Genomic DNA, 25,627 nt, shown 5'->3' with positions numbered 1-25,627 from the left:
CCCATCAGCGTCCCTCAGAACCTTTTCTGGTGCTTAAATCAGTGTCCACTGGCCCAGGTTGCAAATATTTTGAATATCACCTCTGAGCCATGGCAAGATTAAGTTAAGCAGGTTCAACTCAAACTGCTTGGTCTAAAAGATCTACAAAAATATAAAACAGTACAGGTGATTTCGGGCTTCCCAGGTGGCCCAGTGGATAAAGAACCTGCCTGCAATGAGGAGATGTTGGAGATATGGGTTCGATTCCTGGGTTGGGAAGATCTCCTGGTGGAGGGCACAGAAATCCACTCTAGTGTTCTTGCCCGGAGAGTCCGATGGACAGAGGTGCCTAGCGGGCTACGTTCCATGGAGTTGCAGAGTCAGACACGACTGAGCAACTCAGCGCAGCACAGCGCCTAAAGGACACATCTGTAATTACATATATGTCTAATTATTACTAAATGGTATTTTGATTTTTAGTCAACTTCATGAGAGAGGTAGGATGCTATTCGGAGAAGGCAATGGCACCCCACTCCAGTACTCTTGCCTGGAAAATCCCATGGATGGAGGAGCCTGGTATGCTGCAGTCCATGGGGTCGCTGAGGGTCGGACTTGACTGAGCGACTTCACTTTCACTTTTCACTTTCATGCATTGGAGAAGGAAATGGCAACCCACTCCAGTGTTCTTGCCTGGAGAATCCCAGGGACGGGGGAGCCTGGTGGGCTGCTGTGTATGGGGTCGCACAGAATCGGACATGACTGAAGCAACTTAGCAGCAAGAGCAGCAGCAGGATGCTATTATCTCCCCAGAACTATTGTGATTTCTTCACGTTCTTCTTGCTTTTACCAGTTGTATTTTCTTTACTTGATTCTATATGGTTTAGAGCACTATGATACATAACCACTATTCTTTCATTATGGAATTTACTTTCTATAAAGATACATGATAGATTTTGTCCCATCCCATGCCTTCTGTCTTGAATTCCACTTGTCTAAAACTAGTATTTGTAATCTTTGTTTTCTTCTTTCATCATTCTTTTTTTCATTTCTCGATAAGTTATTGCCTATATCTTTGTTTTCAAGATTTTAAGCATCATCTTTGAAGGTTTCATTTTTTTCTGGGAATATCTGTCATTCTGTAGGTGACTTTTTAATTTTTTTTAAGTTTTTTTTTTTTATGTGAACCACTGTTTTTTATTAAATTTTTTTTTTTAATTTTATTTTTGGCTGTGCTGGGTCTGATGTTCTCTAGATGCAGTGAGCGGGACTCCTCTCTAGTTGTGGTACACGGGCTTCTCATTGCAATAGGTTCTCTTGTTCCACAGCACAGGCTCTCGGCACACGGGCTTTGTCGCTGCTGTGCATGGGCTCAGGACTTGCAGCTCGAGGACTCTCGAGCACGGGCTTAGTAGCTGTGGCACTTGGGCTTAGTTGGCCTGAGGCATGTGGGATCTTCCCACACCAGGCATTGAACCTGTGTCTGCTGCATTGCAAGGCCGATTCTTAACCACTGGACCCCCAGAGGCGCCCCTCTGCAGGTGATTTTAGGCATTTATCTTTCGATCACAAATAATATATTTAATCTTAACTTCTGACATGCTATTTTATACTTTGATTTTTTTTCTAATGTAAAAATTTTTCCTGCTGGTTCCTTTTAGTCTTATTTTTTCCTGTCTTTACTTGGCCTACATTTTGTTTACATTTATCTTCTCTAGTCATTTTTGTTGTATACATCCTGTTTCTTATTTTGTTAGTGGTTACCCTTATGTTTTTCAAAAAACACTCTTTAACCTATGCCTCTCTGTTTATAATAATAAATAGTGAAACCATATTTTGAACTCCAGTGTATCAGCAAAGAGCTTAGCACATACTAACTTTCCCCCCTCCTTCCTGTTCCCTTCTAAGTCTGGGCTGCTTTAATATGGAATTGAAGATCCCAGTTACTTTTTACAGCATATATTTTTAATTTTAAGAGGAATTTTTGACATTAAAAATATTTTAGTATTGAAAATCCATTTGTTCAGCCCAACTCATCGACCTTTGTGATTACTGGGTGCTGCCAATAGGTAGCCTGACTATCTTGGTTAGCTCTGTATTTGCAGTTCTTCACTTTTTCCCCATGGCTTTAGCGGGAAGCTGAGAGAGGCTACATCAACGGTGCTAGTCAGCTGTCATTTTAAAGCTGATATCTGACTTCATTATTAAGATATACATTTCCATTTCAGGATGTTGTTAATTAAATATCACCTCATCTTTGCTGTATCTTAAATTCCTTTGTTTTCTTCAATTCAAGAAACAAGCATAGTGGGTTTGAATCTTCAGCTGCCACAGTCTGTACATTTGAGCTTTACTTTTTGAATTGTGCAGCATAATAGAAGACAAATTCCTAGTACCGCTGAGATTTGAGCTGAATCTTGGAAGAGACTGGACCTGAACAGATAAATGTATGTGGGGAAGGGCATCCTCAGTGGAAAAAAATGATGTCATCAATGGCCAGGAAAGGAAAGCCTGTGGAGCGTTTGGGGCTAAAGAGACAAGGGCACTAAGATTGTGCAGTTCAAGTGAGTGACAATGAAGGTGTGAAAAGGAGTTGAATGTGAGAGATAAGACAGAACTAGGAGGGGCAGAATATGGTGACTGGATACAAACAGTGATGGGGAGATGGTTGTTGACAATAACTCAGAGTTTTCAAGCATCTGTAATTAGAAAGGTAGAGGTTTAAGAGATAAGGAGAGAGAGAAGGCGAAGAGAGGAGAAGATGCTGAGTTCATTCTAGATGTATCACAGTTGAGACGCCTACAGAGGTGAGCAGGACGCCTTACTATAATAAGTTTAATAGCGGGGAAGAGGTTGGAACTAGAGATCTAGGTTTGGAACAGATGATAACTGAAGCCCTAGGAGTTGGTGAGATCCCTGTGAAAACGGAAATGGAGTCTTCCGTAGCATGGGTCAGGCTATAATCTCTGGGCTGAGGCCATGGCCACTTGCTGAGTTTTGGCAAGGAGGATGAATGGGAGATTAGATTTAACAGAACACTGCTCTTTAAGATGTGCAGACTTAGATTTTTCTACTAAGGTACTAAGGCAAATGGATATGCAGTCAAGGAGCACACATGAGGGACCTACTGTGCTAACCTCTCTGTCAGGGAAAAGGAAGTCGTGAGTTCTAACGCTGTCCCGGATGTTTTACATTTAAGATCTCATTTAGTCATCACCGTTGTTTTGTCTAAGTCAGTTTCCTCATCTGTGATATGAGATATAAATGACTAATTCATAGTCATTGTGAAAATGAAGTAACACAATGGATTTAAAGTATCTGAAAGGTGGTAAGTAGTTAATAAACTATAGTTCTGATATTACAACTAATCATTTTAGGAATTGTCTGTACATAATTGACACACTGCAGTTGAGAAACAGGTAGCAAATACTTGATAGCAGTGATTTGGAAACTGTGCCCCTTCAAGAAATAGCAGCGCTAGGGAGGTGCCCAAGTGTCTGCTTCAAGAGTCAAGAAGTAGGTACCAAGCTGGAATCCTGTCTCCCGCCAAAACACACAAAGCCTTGCTCACCCGATTTAGTTCTCAGACATCAGCACAAAATTTCATTTACATAAAGGGAATGGCTGAAACATGAGTGGTGCTTGAAACAAGTGTAGGCCTGAAGGCAGAGGGGAAGGACTGGTTCTTGGACCTAAATCGAGCAGTGGCAGAAGAAGGCTCCCCACCGAGCTGCAGTCTGTAGGTGGCTCAGTGAGGAGGGACCATCCTCCCCTTCTACCCTCCTGTCTTCTGGAGCCCCTAGTGGCTGAACCCAATGGGACACAGGTAGCCCCCATGACCCTAGAGCTGAGTGGAGGGGGTTGGAGAGCAGCTGGCGAAGGGCGCAAAAACCAAACCCTGTCCTGTCCTCAGAAAGTGAGACCCTGTGATACTTTACATTCTGTGTTAAATTTGACGTGAAAATGGATCCAGCCCGTGCCCAGGGTATCCAACTCAAACACGCAATGAATTTGCCTCTTGGCTGTCATGTTTTTGAACTGCTTTCCCTCAAGTAACGGGCTCTGTCTCCTTGCTGCCAGAAGAGTCTAAGTAGATCTTAGGTTGTCTTCTTGGGAAGAAAAAGGAGGAGCTGTTTTCCTGAGTGATAAACTCCCAGGCAGCTGCTGTATGTAGGATCAGGGCCCATCACATCGCCACACCTACTCAGTACCTCACCTATGCAGTCCCTGGGATACAGTCCCTGCCCTGGGCTACCTGGAAGGTTCCCCAGGGTGTGTGAGAGCTTGGGTCAAGCCTTGGAGCCTAAGCAAGTGTTCACCAGGTGACGTGGAAATAAAAGAATCATCGAAGGAAGTCTCATGCAAAGATTCCAAGGGTGATTCCTTGAGAAGAGCTCCCGACAGGTTTGGAAAGATGTCACTGTCGCTGGCATAAATGTAGGGCCTGGCAGAGGCCCAAGGAGGTGACACTGACTATGATACTCAGGGTTGTCAGGAAGCCCCTCTTAACAAAGACACATAGATTAGTACCTCTTGAGATGTTCAGGCTTGCAGTTTAAGAGGGGAAAAACTGACATAAATTTTATATTTGGAATTCTACCTGACAAATGCATCTATAGTTTGGAAGTATGCAATAAATTTTTTTTTTGATGGAGAAGAGGGAATATGACCACACAAGCTGATTCCCAAATAGGAGACTTCCAATCACAGGAATAACTCAGGTAACGTCCAAAGGCCAGTGAATTCGAGAACTGTAATAAAGGAATTTCTAAACTAAATTAAATAAGGCTAGAGGGTCCCTGAGCCCTCTTTAACTACTGAGTTAAGGTTGTGACCCCATCAATGAGCCTATGGGGGCTGATACTTCAGAATGCAGAGCTACTGTCCTGCTTTAAAGTGAAACCAAGTGTAGGAACTGTACTTTTAATGGACTGTACATTCACTTTCACATACTCACTTTTAAAGATGAGGGGGAAAATGTCAGGGAGGATTCTCTGGTCCAGGGATACAATGGGGAGGCTTTTGGGTAGGTCAGTGGTCTTCCCGAGGGTCAGCTGGCAGACGCCCATGGAGCAACAGTTTGTGTCCATCCCTGAGTAGCACCCTGATCTCTCCAGGGCTCCCTCCACACCAGCAAGCTGGTTGTGGAACTGCTTTTCCAGAGTCATTTGCATGGGCAGAGATTTGGTTTCCTCTTAAGGTCATTCCTATAAGAAAGGGGACAAGAATCAAAGGATTTTGAAAGGAAACACAGGGAATCTTCCTTAGCTCATGATCGGTCTGTTTCCTGCTCATGTGGGTTTGAAGTGTGCGGGAGGGTGGTCACACAGCAGGGAACAAAGCCATTAGCTGTTCGTCATTCTGTGGGTAACTTAGCTCCAAGATGACTTAAAATTAAAAAAAAAAATCCCTTCCTCTGGGGCTAACACAGACTACTATAGTTTCGTACAGATTCACTTGAACACAATGGCTTCGTGCCATGCTAATACTAATAATCCTTTACACAAAAGTCAATGATTTAGATGTTATTTTCCCATTTTACAGATGATGGAAATGAGACAGAACTTCAAGACCAAAAGTCTTAACAACTCCACTATCTTGTTGATGGTGCCCTGCAATTAGCAATTCACAAAATTGTCACCTTGGTTTACGATGTACCTCTTTGACTATATAAAAAATAAATAGCTAATAAGAACCTACTGTATAACACAGAGAACTTGACTCAATATTCTTTAATGACTTACATGGGAAAAGAATCCAAAGTTGATATACATATATGTATAACACATATGAATATAGAGGAGTCTAGGTAATTCAGTCAGTAAACAATTTGCCTGCATGCAGGAGATGGAGAAGGAAATGGCAACCCACTAAAGTATTTTTGCCTGGAGGATCCCATGGACAGAGGAGCCTGGCAGGCTACAGCCATGGGGTCACAGGAGTTGGACATGACTTAGCTGACTAAACCACCACCATACATGTGCTGCTGCTGCTGCTAAGTTGCTTCAGTTGTGTCTGACTCTGTGCGACCCCATACACGGCAGCCCACCAGGCTCCCCCATCCCTGGGATTCCCCAGGCAAGAACACTGGAGTGGGTCGCCATTTCCTTCTCCAATGCATGAAAGTGAAAAGTGAAAGTGAAGTCACTCAGTCATGTCCGACCCTCAGCGACCCCATGGACTGCAGCCTACCAGGCTCCTCCATCCATGGGATTTTCCAGGCAAGAGTACTGGAGTGGGGTGCCATTGCCTTCTCCGTATATATGTATATATAATCATATATAGATATATGTATATGCTTCACTTTTCTATACATTTGAAGCCAACACAACACTGTAAATAAACTATACTACAATAAAAACTAATTTTTAAAAACTCAGTAAACAAAGATCTTTTCAAGAAAATTTATAGCAAAACTTAATCAAAGGAGCATTCTTGGACTTAAAATTCCAAAAAGAAAAAAAAAGATGTACTACTTTTAATTACTATTGAATTCTTCAAATTCAACTTAAATATATTAAAAATACACACATTCTGTCAAACAGAGTGCTTAGTGCTAGGAACTGGAGAGAAACAAAACAGAGGTCTTTTCTTCTGTGAGCTCACTGTCTAAGGAAGGAGACAAGTGTGTCAGTAATTAAGTAGAACACTGCCATTGGATTGGTTAGTTATGTGTGTTTTTGTTCTAAATAAAAATCTTTAAAATGACAAAAGAAATGCAATGCTAAATAAGTAAGACAATAAGTGGACATCTGCTTTCCTCCTCACCCCACCCCTGACCCCTAAGCCTGGCAATTTCATCAGTCAGAAGTACCACTGTTACCAGCTTGGTGTATGATTTCTAGGATTTTCTCAGTATTTGTGCAAAAATGTTCTGCATCTTGTTTTCTTCACTTAATAAATCAAGGATATAATTCCATGCAAACTTACAGTCTTCAACCAAATGAATGAATCATCATTTATTTACCCATGTTCCTTTGCATAATCTTTGTGTTTCCAGTTGAGACTGCAGGAAATATCTCCTATCTACATATTTGTTCTGGTAATTAAGAAGGTTTATCATAATTTTAAAATTATTATTTATTTATTTATTTTTTAATTTTATTTTTAAACTTTACAATATTGTATTGGTTTTGCCAAATAATTTTAAAATTAACATACAGTTAATTTTGGTGTGTGTGCAGCTTTATGAGGTTTTTTCTAATATTTATTTGTCCGGCTGCCCCAGGTCTTAGTTGTGGCACTCACGATCTTTTTAGTTGTGGTAGGTAAACTCTTCCCTTGTAGCTCAGAAGGTAAAGAATCTGCCTGCAAAGCAGGAAACCTGGGTTTGATCCCTGGGTTGAGAAGATCGAGGGCATGGCATCCCACTCCAGTATTCTTGCCTGGAGAATCCCCCTGGACAGAGGAGCCTGGTGGGCTACGTACAGTCCATGGGGTTGCAAAGAGTCGGACACGACTGAGAGACTAAACACATGCAAACTCTTAGTTGTGGCATGTGAAATCCAGTTCTCTGACCAGGAATTGAACCAGGGCCCCCTGCACAGGGAGCTCAGCATCTTAGCCACTGGACTACCAGGCAAGTTCCAGCTTTATGAGTTTTAACGCATATATAGGTTCCTGCAACTGCTGGCACATTAGAATACAGAGAAAGCAATTCCTGCACCCCCTGAAAGAGTTTCTGTGCCACTTCTTTGTGGTCATAACTGTCCCACTCCTAATTCCTGGCAATCACTCATCTGCTCTCTATCTTTATAGGCTCACCTGTCCCAGAAGGTTATATAAATGCATCCATACAGTGTGTAACCTTTTTATATTGGTCTCTATTGCTCAGCATAATGCCATATTGTTGCAAGTATTAATAGTTTATCCCTTTTTATCACTGAGTATTATTTTCATTGTTTGGATGTACCACAGCTGTTCATGCTTTTGTCTATTGGAGGACATTTGGGTTTCTCAGTTTGGGGTGATTATGAATAAATGGAGCTGCTAGGACTTCCCTTGTGGCTCAGCTGGTAAAAATCCACCTGCAATGTGGGAGACCTGGGTTCGATCCCTGGGTCGGGAAGATCCCCTGGAGAAGGGAAAGGCTACCCACTCCAGTATTCTGGCCTGGAGAATTCCATGGACTACAGTCCGTGGGGTCGCAAAGTGTCGGACACAACTGAATGACTTTCACTTCACTTTACTTCATAACGGAGAAGGCAGTGGCACCCCACTCCAGTACTCTTGCCTGGAAAAACATTCACTGCATGAACATCAATTTTCTGTAGGCTAAATATGTAGTAGTGGGATTGCTGGGTGATGTAGTAAATGTATACTTAACTTAACTTGATATTATCAGGATTTGTTTGGGGGCTCTTTTTTTTTTTTTTTAGCCTTTCTAATAGGTGTGTAGTGGTATCTCACATTGTTTTGTTTGGCATTTGCCTGGTAGATAATGATATTGACCATCTTTCTGGGTACTTATTTGCCATCCACATATCTTCTATGGTGAAGTGTTTCAGATCTTTTGCCCATTAAAAATATTGAATTGTTTTGAGAGCAGTTGTTTTGCTCTTAAGTTTTGAGTGTTTTAAAATATATTTTGGGTGTAAGTTGTTTGTCATATATGTGATTTGCAGATATTTTTCTCCCAATCTGTAGTTTGTATTTTAATATTAATAGTGTCTTTCACAAATCAGAGTTTGAAATGTTGGTTAAGTCAGATTTATCAATTTTTTCTTCATAGATCATACTTGTGGTGTCCTAGCTAACAGCTCACCTCCTAGATCCAACATCATGAAGATTTTTCTTTCATATCCCAAAAGTTTTATATCTTTCCACTTTCATTTAATTTTTGTATAAGGTAGGAGGTTTTAGTTTAGGTCTTTGTTTCATATGGATGTCCAATTGTTCCAACACTACCATTGAAAAAACTAAACCTTCTTCACTGAATTGTTAGGAGATAGATTTTTTATATCAACTCGTGTAATATGAGTATAATTTAATTGTTAAAAGAGTGACTTTTAAAATCAGTCTGCCTAAATTTGAATCTCCGTTCTACCATTGATCACCTGTGTGACAATGATATATATTTAACTTCTTTTTGTCTTAGTCTCCTTTTCTGTAAAATAAAGATAATCATAGTACATATTCCATAAGATTCTATGAGGATTAAGTTACTACATATTGGTGTTGTTTGGTCACTGAGTCATGTGCTACTCTTTGCGACCCCATGGACTTTAGCCCACCGGGTCCTCCGTCTTGCCAGGCAAGAATACTGGAGTTGCCGTTTCCTTTCCAGTATTCCACGTTACACACATGGAATAAGTGACATATAATAAGTGATGCATTAGGGTTGGCTTTCATGTAACTTTATAGGTATTGCAAGCACGTCCCTCCCATAAGTGCATTCCCAAGGAAATGTAAAATATTGTGACCATTTGTTCCCTAGAGTTGGCAATTTGTGTTTCTTCCTCTGTGAATTGCTACTGATTTATTGACTTTTTCACTTGGTCTTTCACCCTCCAGTAGATTAGTCTGAACTTTACCTCAGGGTGATCTCAGGATCCCACAGAGGAGCAGGAAGCAGCTAGTCTAGGGGAAAAGCAGATCGAAAGCCTCTGTTCGTGTCTGTCACATTTGCTAATGTTCCACTGACCAAGCCTAGTCTCACGGCCAAGCTGAGAGTCAAAGGGTAGAGAAGTTAGATTCACTTCTCAATGGAAAGAAATAGAAATTATTATGACCATTATTTTTCAATCTACTGTAGTTGGCTGATAATTTTATATAAGTTTTTGACATTTTCTATATTGAAATCTTAGTGTTTTCCTTTATGGATTTGCATATAGTAGTGACTTTGGATGACCAGACTGTAAGCTTCTTAAAGGCAGAAACCATATTTTGTTCTTTTCTTCACCTACTGAAAGCCCAGCTCATAGTACTTATTAAGTAAATTCTTATTGAATAAATTCACTCACCAAAAGCCAGCCCCACTTATTCATTTATTTATCCGTGTAGTCCTCCATCAGTGCTTATTGAATAGCTTGTTTATATCAGGGTACTTGCTAATTGTTAGAGATACAATGGTGGACAATAGGCAAAGCAGACTTTTCTCATGGTGCTTAGAGTGAAGCATCATGACTGGAAATGCAACTTAGATATGGGTTCAGATTCTATCTTTCTACTTCTGTGTCACTGGGCATGTTACAGAAAATCTGAGTGTGTTTTTTTTTTAACCTATAGAATGAAATGTAAATGCCTTCCTTCATGAATTCAAGTGCACAAAGTTTGTAAGGCACCTGGCACAGTATCTGTTACATGGTCTGTAATAAACAAAGTTTGATTTCTTCCCAACATGTTATCATCTGAAGCCTGCTGAGAATGCTAGCCCCCTTTCTTTGTCAGTCTCTTCTTAGAAATGGTCATGATTCTGAACTTCTTCCATTATAGACTCATTGCTTTGCTTTGCTCTTCTGATAGTTCTCAGTGGGTCATCACTTTAAGCTATTCTTGATTATTCTCTTTATTATGCAAGCAAATCAACCCAAATTGCCTTCTTTATTGGAACCTGGAGAACAGGACACTTAGGAGTTAAAGAGTTTGTTGAATTCTGTCTTGGATGATAGAAATAGTTGGTTGTGGGAGTGGGTTTGCACGTTTGTGCACATCTTTTGGCAGCAGAAGGGAAGAAAGGAACTTGGCAGGTGATTGAAGCAGAGGAAGAGCCCAGAAACGGAAGGTGTCCTGGCTCCAAAGATGGATTCCTCTCACGCCAGATAAATTTTCTGGCAGTGGATAAATATGATTCAATTACAGAGCATCCCTCCCTCAGGGTGAAATAATAGAAAAGAGTATAAAGCAGCACTGTAAGTTTTGGGGGAAGTTGTGGTGCGCAAACCTTATTCTGATAATTCCCACTCTCTGTCCTGTGCCCTTCCCAGCATTTTGGTTGCCTCTCCTTGGTGTCTTTCCTCCCCTAGCCCAGTTTCTACTAAGTTTCACAATTCTTGAGGTACCATCCTGTCAAATTCATAAATATTCCAAATTCCCTCACATTAAAGATTTGTCCTTTTACCCCACTACCCTAGGGTGACAGAAAGGGCCCTGGAGAGAAATTCGTACTTGAGGGCTGGCTTTGCCATTAGCCTTTGAATGACTACCAATCTGTCTCTTTTCCAAGGGTCTCAGTTTACCCTTTATAACATGCGAGGCTTGCACCAGCCAATCTCCAAAGTCTTTTCCAGTTTAAACAATCCTAGGTTTGATGGTGCCATGCCTCCTCCAGCCCCAACTTTCAGAATGGAGTTTGCATGTAAGTGTGTGTTTTGTGAAGTTTCACTGTGTGGACGCTCTGTCTATTCCCTGTATAAAATAAAGACTTGCTTGCAAACTGGTGCAAATTCTAATGGTCTAACTAGAACTTGTGATATTTATCCTGAATGGAAAATTCCTGGTGTTCACAGGTGGGGAGAGATGCCATTTCCTCCAGCAGGCAGACGAGGATCCTCTCTGTCTGGGAGGCAAGGGTGGGAAACCGCCATGCTCTTTGGCAAAACTCCTGAGTGAAAACAGTTTGTTGTTAGACACAGCCTACGCATATCAAGGATGTCCTTGTCTAACTCCCAACTATGCAGTTAAAAAGCTAGCAACTTCCTTTGGTTATGTCCAGCCTTGTGCATTTTGGTATCTTCTCATTAATTGCCCAGTATCTTCTTGGAAGGAGCCATGAGGATGAAGTTATTGCTCAGACTTACTACATACATGAAAGGATACTGGAAACAAAGAAAAAAGATTAATGTATTGGAAACTGCCTGGGAACTGGATTTCTTCAGGAGACACAAAAAGGCAGAGAAGATGCTAAAAATACTTTAACATAGAGTTGCTACATAGAAATGGTGCCAGAAGGTCTTGGAATTCAGGATAAAGAAATTAATGTCTGCTTTAGGGCTTCCCTGGTGGCTCAGATGGTGAAGAATCTGCCTGCAATGAGGGAGACTTGGGTTCGATGCTTGGGTCAGGAAGATACCCTGGAGAAGGGAATGGCAACCCACTACAGTATTCTTGCCTGAAGAATCCCATGGACAGAGAAGTTTGACAGGCTACAGTCCACGGGGTCGCAAAGGGTTGGACACAACTGAGCCACTAACACTTTCACTTTCACTTAGGATAGATTTAAGAAAGAATATTCTAGTGGTGAGTTCTATTAAACGTGTATCCATTCTTCAGAATCCTGCTCAGTGGTTTCCCTTTGGGGGAAAACTTTCCTGACTGGTTTCTTGTATTTTTTTTTTTGCTTTGTCCTGGTAATTCCAACTCTCCATCAGGCCAAATGTCACTTCCTCATGGAGCCTTAGCTGATTTATAAACCATTCCTCCACACCAGCCAAGTTTGGCTAAGTTCACTATTATGCTATCCCAGAGTATAATAATATAATTCTCTCTCATGTACCTGTCATGGTTCCAGTGTTACATTTATTTATGTGATTGGTTTGCATGTCTGTCTTCCACATTTGTCTATTTACATATGAGTTAAGATCAGATCTGTTTTAGTAATTATTGTGTCCTAGGGTCAAGTGCAGTACCTTAGCACTTGGGAAGTACTCAGTAAATTAGTAAATGGATGAATAGATATATAAATAACTTAGAGTATTTTTTTAAAGCTGAAGAAAAGTATTCTTTTCTGGACACCCTAAAAAATACCTAAACTAAAATCCAAACAATTCCACCAACTAATCCTGGATAGTTTTGGGGTTCTCTTTGCTTCTTTGGTTCATTGCCAGGGCCTTGAACTTTGGGCCAAGACCTTTTCATTCATTGCTAATTGCCCGATTTCAAAAATACTTTGGCTAAGTTAGTGCTCCTTGCCATTTTAAATATTTAGAATTTTAATATATCTGCTGCTTGGAAGGAGTTACAAAGGTGAGGCAACCAAGGAGACTCTGGAAAAAATTGAAGCATAGTCAATACCACACTTCCAAGAAAACATATGGACAGTTGTTCTGCAGACATGGTATCCTATTCCAAACACATGTCAGTGAGACTCCACCCAAAACCACAATTCTGAGGTAAAAAGAAGCACAAGGGAATAGCCTCACTATGCAATAATTTAATGTTCTTTTGCTCTTAGCTGGCAAGTGCTTCAAAGACACGGGAACTGCATTAATCAACAGTTGACTCTGCTGTGATGAACTTGTATGTGAGACAGCAGACTATTTGGAGTCAGTACCTTGTGAGGCGGGGAAATGTATTTTCATTGATATTCATGTTTAACCTTTTCATTTTCTTCATCTGTAATGTGATGACCTTTGAGGTTTTATACATTTTATTTAAGAAAGTTCTTTTTTTTCCCAAATGAAAACTTATGTGGAGCTCAAATGTAAAACAGACAAAAGTTGAGCTGATCAGTGAGCGTATACATATGTGGGAGTGCCTGGAATGCACTCTCTTGATTTTACCTCCACCTCTCTCAGAAAGTTCTGGAATACCTTCCTTAGAAAATGAGAAATAACAACTCCTTGAAATACAGTTTTAAAAGCATGACTTTGTCACTCTTTTCTAATTCAGTATAGTTCTTCGATATGGGTGTAGATTTAAGTCCATAATCCTTTCTATGAATGTTTTTAAAGAAAGATTATTTTCCATGTCTTTGATAGTGGGTCATTATTCGAAGTGTCATCCTAAATTAGAAATCAGTCTCAGAAAAGAATCAAGGTTATCCTGAAGCAAAAGGGCAGCTTTGTTGTTCGCAAGCTTTACAAACCAGAAACACTTAAGAAGCTACAGTTGGGTGACTAGTAAGTGAGCTGGACAGTCCTTGCAGGCCAGCCACAAGTTTTGGATGATTTGCTGTCGTCCAAGCTTCTCATTAGGGGCTTTGCTGCTGCTGCTGCTGCTAAGTCGCTTCAGTCGTGTCCGACTCTGTGTGACCCCATAGACGGCAGCCCACCAGGCTCCCCCATCCCTGGGATTCTCCAGGCAAGAACACTGGAGTGGGTTGCCATTTCCTTCTCCAATGCATGAACGTGAAAAGTGACAGTAAAGTTGCTCAGTTGTGTCCAACTCTTAGCGACCGCATGGACTCTAGCCCACCAGGCTCCTCCATCCATGGGATTTTCCAGGCAAGAGTACTGGAGTGGGGTGCCGTTGACTGCCTAGATCCATTTTATTTTTGTTCCCTGTCAGCCACACCTGGTCCATTTTCTAAGTTCTTTCTTAGGGGATTTCTCTTATTTTTTTGTCCTTAGTGATTCTATTTTATTTTTGCAAAAGCAATACTGAATACACGAAAATCTATATGCAGAAACTAAATTTAAGCAGCATTTTGTGTTTACCACAATGAAATTTAGTGAGAAAATTTTACTGCAGAAGGTTAAAGGCGTTCAGTACAACACACAGAACATATAATGAACAGAACAACATTCTAAGATACTGCTGGGCTTCAACTGTGATGAACAATATTTGTTAACTCAGCAGGCACCCAGTTATGGCAGCAAGTATTTCCTTACAAACATGACACACTTTTATGCAAATATTGAAAAGTATTTGCAGAATCTTTGCTGAGGGAAAATAGTGTCAATCCCCAAAACATGTAAGATGTATGAAATTCCATACACACCTTACTTATAGCAGACTCTTAGCCTTGATTTTTTTTGTTTGTCTTTAAATTATTTATTTTTATTTTGGCTGTGCCAGGTCTCAGTTGTAGCATGAGGGATCGTCAATCTCTGTTGTTTCAGAATGAGAATGAGGAGTCTTTTTTTTTTTGCAGCACGTGGGTTCTAGTTCCCTGACCAAGGATCGGAGTTGGGCGCCCTGCCTTGGGAGCACAGAGTCTTAGCCACTGACCCACCAGGGAGGTCTCTTAGCCTTGCTATCAGTAGAGTAAGTTGAACTAATTAATGAATTTGATCAGACGACTTCAGGCTGTGATTGTGGTGAAACCACCCAAAGCCAGGCTCCAAGCGGACTTGGAGAGGATAGTTTGTGGTAGAAGAAAAGGTGTTGGTGTGGGTACGAACATCCGTGTGAGCCCGGGGGGCTCTGTCTCTTGGCGGTTATTCTCAGGAAAGTACCAGTGGCAGTAGATTCTTGATGGCACCAGTCATGCAGTGGCAGTTACACCTTTCATGGGGCCAGTGGCAGAACCCTTTCAAGAGGCCGCAGGCTGCAACTGTACTTGTGGCAGTGGGGCCTCAGCTTCTCTTTTCTCTTTGAAAGTGAAGTTTGGCCACTCTCCTTCTCCCTTTACTTAAATTTTATTTTAATCAATTTTTTTTTTCAGTGCTATAGAATGACATCACATTTCCTCTCACCAGTCCGAAGTTGAGAAGGAAAGAAAATGCATTATTTGGATGTAATCCAAAAAGATTTGGCTGTGTGTAGGAATAAATGATGAGAGACATATATATTTCTCTGGTTCTTGATTCCCTTCCAGATGCACCATTTTTAGGGACAAGAAAAAACATTTACATTTTTACATTTATTTTTTGGCATGTAGGTAATGTTCAAATGGTTCAAAAGTCAGTCTGCATTAAGTGTACAGTGAAAAGTTTTCTTTGCATCATTGTCCCCCAGTGACCGCATTTTCCCCAATGGGTCACCCTTATTTTTAGCTTCATGAATCACCTTCCTGAAATTCTCTAGATCTATACAAACAAAAAATATAGGTTCTTATTTTAAGAAAGACAGATGATTTTAAAAATTCATTCCAGCAACCTGGTAAGTACTTCTTACCATATCTAAAGCTCATATACAAAATTCTTCTGCTATTTTATGGTAAATGGCAGTACAAAGGACAGAGAATCACAGGTGGAAGAGAGCTTCCTGTAACTGACATGCTGAAGAAAGGTAGCAATGTATAGTCAAATCCAGACTCTCAGTGTATACAATTTCCCTTTCTTTCCCTTTCTGAAAGTAATGGGAGAGAGCCAGGAGGAGCAAAAGGAAAAAGAAACTAGACCCATACCTAGAAACGATTTGCAGATGCAGTGTGGTTGTCTTTTCAAATCAGCTGCCTTTTCTATTATTTCCTAAAGTCATTAAATAAACCATGGCCAGTGCTGACCCAGTTTGGTGAGTTCAGAGCAGAGCCCTTGGTTTTGGCAAAGCATTCAGCTGGCCCTAGAAATGAGCCAGGATCTCATTGGAGCTGAAAGAATTACTGTGCTTCTTTCCTCCTGAGGACTCTCTCTGGGAGCAAATCTGGAATGAGTGAGTGTGGGAGAAGAGGTGGCACTTGCTGGGAGCAGGGCTGTGTGTGCCTGTGGAAGGGCAGCTGTTCCCTGGTGTTATTTTGGAGGCTGCAATTCCCCTCCTAGGTTTCCTAGCTCATACTCTCTTGTGACACTTTTCTTACCCTAACCTCTGTTCCCTCTCTTGAAATCTTTTTTTTTTTAACTTTATTTTATTTTTAAACTTTACAAATTGTATTAGTTTTGCCAAATATCAAAATGAATCCACCACAGGTATACCTGTGTTCCCCATCCTGAACCCTCCTCCCTCCTCCCTCCCCATACCATCCCTCTGGGTCGTCCCAGTGCACCAGCCCCAAGCATCCAGTATCATGCATCGAACCTGGACAGGCAACTCATTTCATACATGATATTATACATGTTTCAATGCCATTCTCCCAAATCTTCCTACCCTCTCCCTCTGCAACAGAGTCCATAAGACTGTTCTATACATCAGTGTCTCTTTTGCTGTCTCGTACACAGGGTTATTGTTACCATCTTTCTAAATTCCATATATATGCGTTAGTATACTGTATTGGTGTTTTTCTTTCTGGCTTACTTCACTCTGTATAATAGGCTCCAGTTTCATCCACCTCATTAGAACTGATTCAAATGTATTCTTTTTAATGGCTGAGTAATACTCCATTGTGTATATGTACCACTGCTTTCTTATCCATTCATCTGCTGATGGGCATCTAGGTTGCTTCCATGTCCTGGCTATTATAAACAGTGCTGCGATGAACATTGGGGTACACGTGTCTCTTTCCCTTCTGGTTTCCTCAGTGTGTATGCCCAGCAGTGGGATTGCTGGATCATAAGGCAGTTCTATTTCCAGTTTTTTAAGGAATCTCCACACTGTTCTCCATAGTGGCTGTACTGGTTTGCATTCCCACCAACAGTGTAAGAGGGTTCCCTTTAAATCTTAAACCAATGAGGGTAGAAGCAAGATAGATGCTTGAGGGTCAGGCTTGGACAATCCATTCTAGTCAAGTTTTCTACCCTCAGTGTGTTGAGTTAACCTTACAAGAAAAAAATTACAGCACCAACTCCTACTTACGTTAAGACTTGACTTTGAAATTCTTCCTAGAGAGTCAGATTAAAATGAATCTCCTAGTAGAATCATCCTTAAAACATCACTGCATATATCAAACATTGGCAAACTCCATTGAAAATTATATGAGGACTTCATGGCAGGCCCAGAGCTTGGCATGAGTAGGTCTTGTAGATGAATAGCTACTCCAAATCCTCAGCAATGATTGACCACCTTTCTATGGTATTTTGTAAAAACATAACATCTACTTCCCCACCCCCATGAGCTCAGTAATTATCAAAAGGGTCTTTTTCCTTTTTTTCAAAACAGTCTTTTAAATGTGGGCAAGGAGTCAGTTTAGACTCAGAAGAGCACTTTCAATAATTAAAAAAAAAAAAATGAAACATGGTTGATTTACAGCATTGTGTTAATTTTGCCGTATAGCAAAATGATCCAGTTATACATCTATATGTTCTTTTTCATTTCTTTTCCATTATGGTTTATCGTGAAATGCTGAGTATAGTTCCCTGTGCTGTACCATAGGACCTTGTTGTGTATCCATCCTATGTGTGTTAGCTTGCGTCTGCTAACCGCAGTGTCCCACTTCATCCCTCCCCTGCCCCTCTCCCCCTTGGCAACCACAAGTCTGTTCCCTGCATCTGTGAGTCTGTTTCTATTTCAGAGATAGCTTCATTTGTGTTGTATTATAGATTCCACCTATAAGTGGTATTATGTGCTATTTGTCTTTCTGGTTTACTTCACTTGGGATGATAATCTCTAGGTCCACTGGTGTTGCTATAAATGGCATTATTTCATTATTATGGTTAATTAATAGTCCATGGTGTGTGTGTGTGTATATATATATATCATATCTTCTTTATCCATTCATCTGTCAATGGACATTTAGATTATTTCCATGTCTTGGCTATTATAAATAGAAGAAAACTTTCCTTTTTAACCTCATTTTTCTCAAAGTGGGAACCAAGTGAATTGGTGAGATTGAATAAGTCAGATCAGGTATAAAATTTGTCCATCTGTCCATTCATCCATTTATCCAACAGATGCTCATTAAGTCTTATCATCTAGGAAAAGAGAGACCAAGTAAAATAATCCCAGATTTTGGTAATCTTTATGAAGGAAACAAATAGAAGGCTGTACTGTGGGTAGTGGGATGAGAGTGTGTAGATAGTATAGATAAGATAGGTAAAGAAGACCTCCAAGAGATAGGCATTAAGTTCAGACCCCAAAGGATGAGGAAAGTTAGCCTTGTGAAGAGTGAAAAAGAGCATTCCAGGCACAGGGGTCACCATGTCCAAAGGCTTTGGGGTACAAAAGGCCTCAGTACAGCTAAGGAATTGAAAGACCAGTGAGAATTTGAATTCCAGCTCTGACCTGGAATAAGCTACTCAATCTTTTGCACCCTCATTTCTTTATATTTGAAAATGAGATAGTAGGCACATACCTCCTGGGGTTGTTGGGAGAATTTGATGACTATTAAATGAGATAACACATAACCTACTTGAATCCCTTTTCATCTACACAAAGATCTCTGGGACTTCACTAGACCCTTGTAAGCTGATGTGTTTGACCTGTCTAGTCTCCTGATCATTTTATATAGACTTGAGAATCAATCATCACTGGAGCCAAAAAACATCCTCCATCCCTGGTGTTTCCACATTCACCAAGAAGAGAGACTAGGCAAGATTCCATTGGCTTATCTTAGAAACTTTGGAAATGAGAATAGAAAGGGAGAGGGAAAGAGGAAGAAGGAGAGCAAGAAAGTAAAATGAGAGGGTTTTCTTTTTGTGAATGCGCGTTATCACTATTTTGAAAGTCAGGTAGAATTTTGTTTTTACATTTGGGGAGATTTGAGGTTTGGGATGAGGTGTTCAGAAAACAGAATAAAGAGAAATGAAATAATCATCATTGAGTACCCCATATATTACAGACACGGTTCTTGGAAGTTTATGTACTTTATTTCGTTTAATCTTTACAAGAATCCTGCGAGACAGGTCTTTGTCATCGTTCAGTCAGTCAGTCATGTCTGAATCTTTGTGACCCCATGGATGGCAGCACGCCAGGCTTCCCTGTCCTTCCATCTCTTGGAGCTTGCTCAAACTCGTGTCCATCGAGTCAGTGATGCCATCCAACCATCTTGTCCTCTGCCATCCCTTTCTTCTCCTGCTTTCAATCTTTCCCAGCATCAGGTCTTTTCTAATGAGTTGGCTCTTTACATCAGGTAGCCAAAATATTGGAGTTTCAGCTTTAACTTCCAATGAATATTCAGGACTGATTTCCTTTAGGATTGACTGGTGTGATCTTTTTGCTGTCCAAGGGACTCTCAAGAGCCTTCTCCAATACCACAGTTCAAAAGCATCAATTCTTTGGCACTCAGCCTTCTTTATGGTCCAGCCCACATCCATACATGACTACTGGAAAAACCATAGTTTTGACTATACAGACCTTTGTTGCCAAAGTGGTATCTCTGCTTCTTAATACACTGTCTACATTTGTCAAAGATGAGGCTCAGGGGGAAATGCAAAGTTCACTCCATTCCCCTTCACCTTGTAGAATTTATTATGGAATCAGACAATACCTTGCTAATGATGAGAGTCTATAAAGTTAGCATGTGGTGTATGTAGTTGACATACTTCTTTAGAATACTTTACTACTGGGATGTGTGCCAAGTCTCTTCAGTCATGTCTGACTCTTTGCAACCCCATGGACTGCAGCCCTCCTGTGGACTGTCTGTCCATGGGATTCTCCAGGCAAGAAAACTGGAGTGGGTTGCCATGCCTTCCCACTGGTTTTCTCAAGGATTTAACCATTGTCTCTTACATCTCCTGCGTTGGCAAGCAGGTTCTTCACCACTAGCACCACCTGGGAAGCCCCAGTTATTGGGCTAGAACCACAGTATCACTAATTGATTAATAATTAATTATCATAAATAGTAATTATTAATGATAGTTGATAATAAAAATGATAAAGCCATTATCCTGAATCTGTCTCAACACTTACTGAATATTTAACTATGTCTCAAGCACTGCAGTGGTAAAGATACCTTGTGCACAGCTTGCTTGGGGAATGGAGAATGAGTAACAGTCCATTACAGTGCGGTGGGGTAAGAGTGGTTAGCAGGGTCTAGGTGACAAAGAGTTTTGATGCCATAAGAGTTTCAGATTTCGTCCAATGGAAGATAAGCACATGGTCAGAGTAGCATTTTAGAAAGACTGTTCACACAGTTATTCTTAGACAAAGCTTTGTGAAACCACCTTATCCTGTGGGGCCATGTTAATAACCTTCCTTATACATTATGTTCCCTCCTTCCTTTTAGCAACAGTGGACGGTGCCATGGACCTGATCCTGATCAATTCCCTACCTCTTGTATCTGATGCTGAGACATCCCTCACTTGCATTGCCTCTGGATGGCGCCCCCATGAGCCCATCACCATCGGAAGGGACTTTGAAGCCTTAATGAACCAGCACCAGGATCCACTGGAAGTGACTCAAGATGCGACCAGAGAATGGGCTAAAAAAGTTGTTTGGAAGAGAGAAAAGGCTAGTAAAATCAATGGTGCTTATTTCTGTGAAGGGCGAGTTCGAGGACAGGCAATAAGGATACGGACCATGAAGATGCGTCAACAAGGTAACATGCCTCTTAGTTGTGAGCAGATGAGGTCTACTGAGACACACACCTGCCTCTTGTCTTGGCAGCTGCTCACTCAGGCTGGGCACGAGCCCCCTGAGTGTGGAGTTTGAAGACCTTGTCTGCCTCTTTCCAAGAGTTACTGTCTCTAGTGTACAGAGCATTAGTGATAAGAGCTAATCCAGTCCAGCTCCCTCATATACACCCCTTTCACTAGACATTGTGCCTAGCTCATGAAATGAAATGAAAATATACATCACATGTTCTACTGAGGACTCCATGGTCCTCACGGAGACCTGGACATGTTACATGTATATAATATGATTCATAGCAATGAAGACAGCTGTCCACTGCCAGCTCAGTTTAATTGGTTACTTGGTGTATTAGTTATCTATTGACACAGTAATTATGTGTAACACACAGCTGAAATCACAGTGGCATACTACAATCAACAGTCCAAGATTGTGTGTTTAAGTCAGCTGGCTTGATGCAGTGGCTCTGCTGGTCTTGATTGGGTGGCTTTCTCAAGTGTATGGATGTTGGCTGGCTGTAGGTTTATCAGGCTGGCGTTGCTTGGGCTTCCTTGGCTCTGTTCCAATTGACTGTTAATCTGTTAACAAGCTAACCTAGGTATATTCTCACGGAGACGGCAGGGTACAAGACAGCAAGTGGAAACATACAGGGTTTCTTGAAACCTAGCCTCAGTACTGTACGCCCTCACTTTTGTCTCATTTTATTACCCAAAGCAAGTCAAAGAGTCGAGCTAAAGTCCAGATGGGGGGCACTACACAGTTAAACAGCCAAGAGTTTGGTTACAAGGGGGGATGAAGAAGTGGGACCCTTTTTATAGGCTGCCATTCTTGTTAAATAGTGGTTTAATTTTAGCAGTTGAGACGGAGGATGTCGAGAGCCTTCTTATGGCTGATCCACGTTGATGTTTGACAGAAACCAACCAAAATGCTGTAGAGCAATTATCCTTCAATTGAAAATAAATAAATTTGATTATATAAAAAAGGAAGAGTGTTACTCCTTGCTATGCCTCACAAAGCAGTGATGTGGTGGAAGTGGGGCAACCAGAGAAAAATGGAAGTGAGTACAAGTTGTATCTTCGGGCCAGTCCACCAAACTCATGGCAGTTGGAGGAGATGTCATTGTAAACATCGTTTAATGACTCTGTTCTGCCCTAAGGCAGCAAGATTTTAAGATCAAAGTGATAAAACCATTATTCATCAAAATTGAGGGAAAAGGCTTTCTTAGCAAAACCCTAACATTCACCTTTAAGTGACACCAGGCGAGTGGGAAAAATGCACAACAGAAATTCCCAGGAATGCGGCTCTCCAGTGAGGGAAGAGAGGTTGAACAAAGGGATGTGAGGTGTGCCAAAGCTATCATGGCTGAAGTCGACTGTTATTTTTCAAATGTGGCATCTGGGATTTGACTTGTATTAAGAGTTATGTCCTTCTGCGGATGTGTCCACATTCTGAACAAAGATGATCTGAGATTTGTGCCCCAGTGGCCTCACAGCAATGAAATGTGAAATGCCTTTTCTGGGCTGTCTTGGAAATGTATAAATAGGAAACCATAGAGCGTATTAAACCAAAACATTGGGAGTCTAAAAACAATTATAATGATCCCTCCAAAGTGAGAGTCCAGGTCAGCACTGGTAAGGATAGTTTAAATTCAGTTAAATGAGGCTAAGGCAGGCATAGATAGTGACGAACAGTGGGGAGAAAGTGGTTTTTTAGACTCACATTCACCTGAGTTTAATTATTTTTCTACTACTTACCAGTTGTATGACCTTAGCGAGTTATTCAACTTCTATTGGTCTCATTTTTAATCATCTGTGAAATGGGTATATCTTCAAAAGTGTCTTGGGTTTTAAATAAGAATAAGATGGTACATGCGAGAAGCCAGGTCCCATGAGTGTAAGATTCGATTTACATAGTAGCTATGTTCCTGAAAGCCCGTGTAAAGTGAGATATTGCAGAACAATTTACATAATAATAACAATAGCCATTTGTAAGTGGTGGGAAAGGGATTTGATGCCAAGCAGTCTGGCTTCAGAGCCTGTACTGTACTACCCTTTCCATATCACCCTCACTTAAGGTTAACAGCCCTCCCCCAGTCTGAGCACTTGTTTTGTAAAGTAGGACAACTCTAATGGAAACCCCAAAAAGCAACCTAGAGCACAGAGACATGGGGGTGAAGGTCAGCCAGACATGGGTTTGAGCCAGCCCTGCAAGTGCTGGTATAACCCAGCGCAAGTTACTTAACTGAAATCGTAGTTTGTTCATTTGAAAAATAAATGGAGATAGAGACTTTACCACATACGTTTGAGGATCAAATGAAACCGCTAGCATTATCTGGCTTACATTAGATGTTCAATAATTATCATTATTTAGTGCCTTGGAATGAGCAATAATTTAGTGGAACTGTTACTTTTCCCATTCAATTATGGAAGATTTTAATATCAGCTGTCGACTGATGATTGTGGAGGTTTAGACAAAATAGAAAAATAGGTAGTATGTTCTCTGCTGTATTTGAATAACATCATATCAGGCTGTTGAACTGATTTTCTTTGATTGACCGTCCAATGGCTGAAATATGTTGCAAGGAAAGTGATATCTTTTATGGTGAGTCAAGAAAACCTCCAACACTATGTCTTCATGACACTATTAATTCACTACTAAAACTTCTTGGGAACTCAGGAGCGCCTGCCTAGGGACACAGGAGGATAGGATAAACACCACTATATTCCTGCTTGCTGCTGACTCGTGTATCTGGGGAGGAAGTGGAAAATCCATTTGAGATGTGGCAAAACACGGCTTAAATTGGCTCACGTAGTCCAAATAGCCGAATGGCAGAAGGATTTTTTTTGTTTGTTCTATCAATGGCATCATCTGAAAAAGTCAAAAGCAGTTTGTTCAAACCTCCCTGAAAATTGCATTTGCGGGTAGGGAAGTATAAATGAAGTTTGAAACACTTTCACATCTAAAAATCTGTTTCAGAGTGTTCTATCAGAGGACAGCTATGTTATTTTTCTTCCTATTTTCATTTGAGAAATAGCTTTAAGAACATGCAGTTTCCCAAACATGATTTATGAAGTTGACAGATTTGCCATTTGTATCTGAATAACTCAAATGAACATGTTAAAAATATAAAGAAAATAGAAAAATTGGAAATCAGATTCTTTTATGTATTCTTTCCACAAGTATCCTTAAGCCTCTATTTGAGCCACACATGGGAGGCTCATTGATGTTAACATTTCTTAAATACTATGTGCCTAACATCTCCCTAGCAACTTTTTATACACATTGCTGTGTAATTGAATCATTAGCAGATGCATATCTGATGAGAACCATTATGATTTTCTATTAATAGATAAGCATTGTAACTTAGAAGCATTTACATACCTGGTTCCCTTTATTACACCTGGGAAGATGTACCGTGGCCAGATCCCAGAACCAAGGCCCTAACCACCACCCTGCACTGCCTTCCAAAACCACCATGAGCCTGCCCTCCTGGAATGCCCAGTCCAGTAGGAGAGATACACTTTGCATGAGGCTGTAATTGGGAAGGGCAGAGCATGTGGGAAGACAGTACTAGGGCAGTTAACCTGGATTCCTGGATGTGAGAGTTGGACTGTGAAGAAGGCTGAGTGCCGAAGAATTGATGCTTTTAAACTGTGGTGTTGGAGAAGACTCTTGAGAGTCCCTTGGACAGCAAGGAGATCCAACCAGTTCTTCCTAAAGGCGATCATTGGAAGGACTGATGTTGAAGCTGAAACTCCAGTGCTTCCAATGTACACTCAAAGGAGTCCTGGGTGTTCATTGGAAGGACTGATGTTGAAGCTGAAACTCCAGTACTTTGGCCACCTGATGCGAAGAGCTGACTCATTTGAAAAGACACTGATGCTGGGAAAGATTGAGGGCAGGAGGAGAAGGGGACGACAGAGCATGAGATGGTTGGATGGCATCACTGACTCAATGGACATGGGTTTGGGTAGACTCCAGGAGTTGGTGATGGACAGGGAGGCCTGGCATGCTGTGGTTCATGGGGTTGCAAAGAGTCAGACATGACTGAGTAACTGAACTGAACTGAACTGAACTGAACCTGGATTCTAGGATTCTGGAAGGCCCTTGGAAAAAGTGATGTCTCAATGGAGACTGCTGAATAAGTAGGACTTGGTGAGACACAGGGAAAGGGAAGAGAAGGGAAGAAGTGGATGTGAGTGATCATGTGGTCTGTTTGTAGCACTGAGCACAGTTCTGAATGGCTGGAAGTGAGAAGTAAGGACATGCGCCTAGGGGAGGATGATTCTGAAGGGCTGATGTCTGGAACAAGGCTGGAGGTCTTAAGTGTGTGTCTCAACTTTCACACTTACTCATGGTCAGGAGGCCTTCAAGAAGGGGCTTAGTCACCCTTAACTCCACCACCCACATGATAGATGTGGATATCTTGTCTTCATAGGGCTGTTAGGTAATTACTCAAAATAATAATGGACATAAAATGAAAGATGTTTCCCATAGATGAAAAATAATTGAACTAAGTTTCAGTTGTCTCCTTCAATTTAACGATAAATAAACACTAAGAGTAATAATGTCATTTTACTACCTTATAGTTTCTTCTCCACTCCTTAAGAAATAAGTGAATTATATTCTTGGGTAAGGTCTTTGAGTTAATTAACCAATCCAAATGGTCCCGAGCAAGTCATCTTCTAATGTAGGCATCAGTAATTTCATTTTAAAAATAAAATGTTGG

At 40.9% G+C, this 25,627-nt stretch overlaps 1 protein-coding gene across 2 annotated transcripts in view; it reads left to right on the top strand.

Moving 5' to 3' along the window:
- The window catches only part of TEK (TEK receptor tyrosine kinase), a 105,539-nt gene that overhangs the window by 26,454 nt on the left and 53,458 nt on the right, over positions 1-25,627 (top strand). For both annotated transcript variants that reach the window (XM_019965856.2, XM_019965857.2), the window contains one exon: positions 20,555-20,866. In XM_019965856.2, the coding sequence (XP_019821415.2) occupies positions 20,555-20,866 (312 nt within the window). The remainder of the gene's footprint in view (positions 1-20,554; positions 20,867-25,627) is intronic.

The sequence above is a fragment of the Bos indicus genome, chromosome 8, assembly GCF_029378745.1.
Source record: "Bos indicus isolate NIAB-ARS_2022 breed Sahiwal x Tharparkar chromosome 8, NIAB-ARS_B.indTharparkar_mat_pri_1.0, whole genome shotgun sequence".
NCBI lineage: Eukaryota > Metazoa > Chordata > Mammalia > Artiodactyla > Bovidae > Bos > Bos indicus.
This window is presented reverse-complemented; position numbering and strand designations above follow the sequence as displayed.